The sequence below is a fragment of the Nasonia vitripennis genome, assembly GCF_009193385.2.
Source record: "Nasonia vitripennis strain AsymCx chromosome 1 unlocalized genomic scaffold, Nvit_psr_1.1 chr1_random0005, whole genome shotgun sequence".
NCBI classification, from domain to species: Eukaryota; Metazoa; Arthropoda; class Insecta; order Hymenoptera; family Pteromalidae; genus Nasonia; species Nasonia vitripennis.
The window spans coordinates 364,432-371,149 of NW_022279591.1; the positions used below are offsets into that span (position 1 = coordinate 364,432).

The 6,718-nt window shown below is 32.7% G+C and overlaps 1 protein-coding gene across 1 annotated transcript; it reads left to right on the plus strand.

Annotated features, from left to right (window-relative positions):
• The first annotated feature begins 2,670 nt into the window (after positions 1–2,670).
• LOC116415861 lies at positions 2,671–4,058 on the plus strand. The gene is made up of 4 exons (XM_031921373.1): positions 2,671–2,829; positions 2,991–3,100; positions 3,788–3,954; positions 4,025–4,058. The coding sequence occupies exons 1-4, from the start codon at positions 2,805–2,807 to the stop codon at positions 4,056–4,058; spliced, it is 336 nt and encodes a 111-aa protein (XP_031777233.1). The 5' UTR covers positions 2,671–2,804.
• Positions 4,059–6,718: the final 2,660 nt, after the last annotated feature.

Genomic DNA, 6,718 nt, shown 5'->3' on the forward strand with positions numbered 1-6,718 from the left:
ACAAACAGATATTTTTAATAAACCAGATCGTATCTGTGCAGATGATTATTCGCAGCATCCTTTTATCGGGAGCAAATCTGCAGATTACGTATTGTGATATGCGTGAATACATACAGCAGTCGTCATTTTACATTCAGAAGCAGATGGCTTTAAATAACCAGATCATATCTGCACAGATGTTTATCCTCAGCATCACTTTTATGAAGACCAAATCTCCAGATTTCGTCTTTTGACATGCGTGAATGCATAGTTCAGTCGTCATTTTTCGTTCACAAACAGATATCTTGAAAAAAGCAGATCGTATCTGCACAGGTGAATATTCGTAGCATCCCTTTTATCGAGACGAAATTTGCAGATTAAGTCTTGTGATATGCGTGAATACATACAGCAGTCTTCCTATTACATTCATAAACAGATGTCTTTAAATAACCAGACAATATCTGCAAAGATGATTATCCCCAAAATCCCTTTTATCCAGATAAAATCTGCAGATTACGTATTGTGATATGCGTGAATATATACAACAGTCGACATTTTACTTTAATAAACATATATCTTTAATAAACCAGATCGTCTCGGTATATGTATATGTTACTCGCAGCATCCCTTTTATCGACATCAAATCTGCAGATTACGTGTTGTGATATGCGTGAATACATACAGCAGTCTTCATATTACATTCATAAACAGATGGCTTTAAATAACCAGATCATATCTACAAAGATAATTATTCCCAGCATCCCTTTTGATGAAGACCAAATATCCAGGTTACGTCTTGTGATATGCTTGAATATATACTGCAGTCGTCTTTTTTCGTTCACAAACAGATATCTCGAAAAAATCAGATCGTATCTGCACAGGTTATTATCCACAGCATCCCTTTTATGAAGACCAAATGTGCAGATTACTCATTGTGTTACGCGTAAATACATACAACAGTCGACATTTTACATTCATAAACAGATATTTTTAAAGAAGTAAATCATATCTGTACAGTTGTTTATCCCCAGCATCCCTTTTATCGAGAACAAATCTGCAGATTACGTGTTGTGATATGCGTGAATACATACAACAGTCGACATTTACCATTCATAAACAGATGGCTTTAAATAACCAGATCATATCTACAAAGATGATTATTCCCAGCATCCCTTTTATGAAGACCAAATCTGCAGATTACTCATTGTGATATGCGTAAATACATACAACAGTCGACATTTTTGGTTCACAAACAGATATTTTTAATAAACCAGATCGTATCTGTGCAGATGATTATTCGCAGCATCCTTTTATCGGGAGCAAATCTGCAGATTACGTATTGTGATATGCGTGAATACATACAGCAGTCGTCATTTTACATTCAGAAGCAGATGGCTTTAAATAACCAGATCATATCTGCACAGATGTTTATCCTCAGCATCACTTTTATGAAGACCAAATCTCCAGATTTCGTCTTTTGACATGCGTGAATGCATAGTTCAGTCGTCATTTTTCGTTCACAAACAGATATCTTGAAAAAAGCAGATCGTATCTGCACAGGTGAATATTCGTAGCATCCCTTTTATCGAGACGAAATTTGCAGATTAAGTCTTGTGATATGCGTGAATACATACAGCAGTCTTCATTTTACATTCATAAACAGATGTCTTTAAATAACCAGATCATATCTGCACAGATGTTTATCATCAGCATCACTTTTATCCAGATAAAATCTGCATATTACGTGTTGTGATATGCGTGAATACATACAGCAGTCTTCCTATTACATTCATAAACAGATGTCTTTAAATAACCAGACAATATCTGCAAAGATGATTATCCCCAAAATCCCTTTTATCCAGATAAAATCTGCAGATTACGTATTGTGATATGCGTGAATATATACAACAGTCGACATTTTACTTTAATAAACATATATCTTTAATAAACCAGATCGTCTCGGTATATGTATATGTTACTCGCAGCATCCCTTTTATCGAGATCAAATCTGCAGATTACGTGTTGTGATATGCGTGAATACATACAGCAGTCTTCATATTACATTCATAATCAGATGTCTTTAAATAACCAGATCATATCTACAAAGATGATTATTCCCAGCATCCCTTTTATGAAGACCAAATATCCAGGTTACGTCTTGTGATATGCTTGGATATATACTGCAGTCGTCATTTTTCGTTCACAAACAGATATCTCGAAAAAATCAGATCGTATCTGCACAGGTTATTATCCACAGCATCCCTTTTATGAAGACCAAATCTGCAGATTACTCATTGTGATATGCGTGAATACATACAGCAGTCGTCATTTTACATTCATAAACAGATGTCTTTAAATAACCAGATCATATCTGCATAGATGTTTATCATCAGCATCACTTTTATGAAGACCAAATCTCCAGATTTCGTCTTGTGATATGCGTGAATACATACAACAGTCGACATTTTACATTCATAAACAGATATCTTTAATAAACTAGATCGTCTCTGTATAGATGATTATTCGCAGCATCCTTTTTATCCGGAGCAAATCTGTAGAATACGTATTGTGATATGCGTGCATACACATTGCAGTCGTTATTTTATATTCACAAACAGATATCTTTAAAAAACCAGATCATATCTGTCAAGATGATTATTCACAGCATCCCTTTTATCCAGATAAAATCTGGATATTACGTCTTGTGATATGCGTGAATACATAGTGCAGTCGACATTTTACATTCACAGACAGATATCTCTAAAAAATCAGATCATTCTGTACAGAAGTTCAGTTCCAATTTCAAAACTTTGGAAGGAATTGAAATGATGCCTAAAGGTACTTTGATAGGTAAGATATTTTTATTATTTATTTTATTTGAAATTATATAATCATATTCATAATTTATTAAGATAATAGAATAAATAAATTATAAATCTTATTATTCAACCGTATAAATTAACATTGTAACACAATATATCATATAATAATAAAAAACACTTACTTTTTAGACATTAAAATTGCCATTAAAGAAGTCAAAGATGCAGCTGTAGTGACAAACAATCAAGGAACTAGTTTTGATAAACTAGACGTCATAATTTATGATAATACAAAAGATTCGGTATGTTGAACTATATTCATTTTCATAATAAATTTATATTTTTATTTTATTTTAATTTCAATATCAATAAATAATTAAAATACACAAACAATTATATTCATACATAATACAGTAAATATAATGCAAATATATTATGTACTTTAAAACTAAATCCTTTAATAAAAATTAAAATAACGATAAAATATAATTTATACCATGTACATGTAATTATATATTTTTCGGTATTTAAAATTTAACACAGAAAAAATAAAATGAATAAAGGTTGTGTTCAGAAATAAACTATTTAGTTAGCAGTTTTGATCAATTATAATGCTTAAAGATATTTTAAAAGTTATATTCAATAATAATTGGTTAACTGATAAGCAACAATTCATTCTCGAACACAATACACTGCACTAAATAATTCTACACTCAATTTCTAACCATATTTACAACACGAAAAATATTTATTACTTGTCATTAATTTACTCATATTTTAAATTATTTTAATTTGCACTTCGTTCAATATTTTAATAAACATGACACTAACTTAAAAACTTTAATTTAAAAATTAAATTTAAAAAGATGAATCGGTGTATATAGAGTGACTGCATGCAAACTATCTCATTCATTACTATGTATTTTTGTTTAGGACTTTAGAGGCCATTTATATCAATAAATAAATAAATAAATAAATTATAATTTCAGTTTACACTAGTATTATGGGATCTCAAATCAAAGGAGAATAAATATCCAATTAATTCAATTTGGTCAATTCGTGGAGCAAAAGTAGGAGAATATGGTGATAAAAAATATATTCAATGTGTAACCACGTCAACTATATCACAAGACCTAACATCAGAATTAAGTTTAAGGTAAATTATTAAAATTTAGTTATTGAATACAATAATAATAATACATACTAATTTAATTATTTTATTTTAGATTACAATCCTGGATAGCAGAAAATGTAAAATAATAAAATAAATTTAACAAAATGTATAACATAATAATCAGGTAGTAAATAAAAAAATTATAAAACTACATTAAGGTATATTTATGTTCATTAATAAAAGTTGAAAACCATGATATAAATTTTTAGATTCAATATAAATTTTAATAAGTTGATTTAATTTATATTATTAAAAAATTTGAATATTTCATTTGATATGTTACGTAATCTGACAGTGTTTAATGTTCATAAATTGTAATATTTAACATTACTGCATTTATATATTACAAAAAAACTACCAAATTTATCAATTCTAATAAATATTAAAACTACGATACACAATTACACAAAACTTCTGTATATATTTATTGTTACAAATAACTAAATGCACTACTTATTACAATACACTATGACGGGCGATATTAGCACGTCATAAGCTCAGCATGCCGCGAGAAGAAAGACTTGTACTAAATTCACACTGTTACAGGTACCAGCGCTGGCAAGGCGGGGAGAGCCGCTGGACGACGCGAGAGAGGCGGAGAGAGAGGGAGAGAGAGAGAAAATTCGGCGACACGCGACTGAGACGCGTGCCGCCAGATACGATCCGACCTTTGAACTGACTCCTCGCGAGACGCTCAGTACTTTCGGGAGATAGCTGCTAAGAGAGTGAAAGTCGAAGTGTGTGAGTGTGCGTGCGTATACGACGTTGCGTATCGCTACCGCATCCAGAACTGCACCGACGGGGTTCCGACTGCTGACAGCGAACATTAGGGCGATACCGGCTAACTGTAAGTGCCAGCTCTCTCTCTCTCTCACGCTACACTCGCCAGGGCTCTCCTTATCCTCCCTCGTACCTGCGACCTCGCTTGCTCGCAAGCAAGCCCTGTATATAGCTTATCAATAAACGATGTGACTGTCCCTCAACAATCTCGGTAGTCGTTATTTTGCGTGTTCCTACGCGTACACTTGTATCTCGCTCCATCACCGACCCAGCCGCCTCCGCGGGCTTGCGTCTCGTATATGTACGAGATCGCAGCGTAACTGGCCTGGCCGGAACCTATTCAGCACTAGGTGCTATCCCGACGACTCTCTTCCTCGAGAGTAACGAGGTCTACGGACCTTGATTATAGCGGAGCTGGAAACTGAACAACTGCATCCAGCACACCGTTATAACACTCTTTTGATTTTTTCAAATCTTTACAATACACTAAAAACTAAATATAAACCTATTAAAACAAATTACAATAGATTGCAATGATTTAATTTTTCTGGTCCATTATTAATTTCACAATCTTAAATTTAATTCGATTTAAATTTCGATTCTATTTTATTACTACTACTAACTAGTTTTGTGGTTATGTGACATAATCCGGAGTCATTACATTAACTTTGTAGCAGACATCAAATAAATGATGTTAAAAAATAATAAAGGTTATTATGATCACACAAAAGTAAATGGTTAAATAGCTAATCTACACTAAAACCCATGGTTCTGAGAGCAAAATTTATAAATGGGTGTTTGCATGAAAATTTAAACTACAGTACTTGAGATAAAAACAAGTGGATATATTGTTTTAACAACTTGAAATAAATCACCATGCAAAATTTCAACCCTCTAAGTATGATGGTTTTTGATTAAGAGCAAAATCAAATTCTCAATAATTGTACGATTAATTTTTTTAATTTTTCTTTTTGCTGTCAATTGAAAACTACCATACTTAGAGGGTTAAAAGTTTGCATGGTGATTTGTTTCAATTTGTTAAAACAATATATCCACATGCCTTTATTTCCAGTGCTGTAGTTTAAATTCTCGTGTAAACACCCATCTGTAAATTTCGCACCCAGAGCCATAAGACTCAGTATGGATTAGCTAGCAAAGACGCAGTCAAGTAAAAATTGTTACGCTTTCCTGTTTATACATAATAAAATAAACATCTACATCACAAAATTACATGAATACACTGCATATAAGACACTAAAATGGTGGATATTGCCTGCGACTGACTCAAACACTAAGTTGAAGAATATCTAACAAGATCAACATATTTAAACTCCATAATTGGTAATCTGTTTTCTAATATCCACACTTAAGTACATATTAAAAACTATATATGTCAGTGTGAATGTGATCATGTTTATACAAATACATAAATGTGTGCAAGGTTAGGTTGCTATTATCCCCGTCAAAACGATGAACGTTGATTCAATATTGATTTCAGCCTGAAATCAGCGTTGATTCAGTATTGAATCCACGTTGAATCAACGTTGAATCAACATTGAATGTGTCCGAAAACGCAACGTGGATTCAGCGTTGATTTCAGACTGAATTCAGTGCTGGATTTCAGGGTTCAATCAGAGTTGAAATAAATAATTGTAAAAAAAATATCGCTAAAACCTGGGCTCGAACCCGAGACCTTTTGAATAGTAGACGAATGACTTGACCACTTAGCCATTTCGACACTTACATTTATATCTCATAATGTAACATAAACGGAATCCTATAGAGAATAACCGAAAATTAACCTACTCTATCATGATTTTTATAATAATACTGGACTGGACCCTCAGCTGGACCTCTATGTGCTCTCGGAAAGGTACCCAGCTTCGAGACTATTTGCCACCTATAGGTTTCCGTGTATGTTACATTATGAGATATACATTGCAAGTGTCGAAATGGCTCAGTGGTC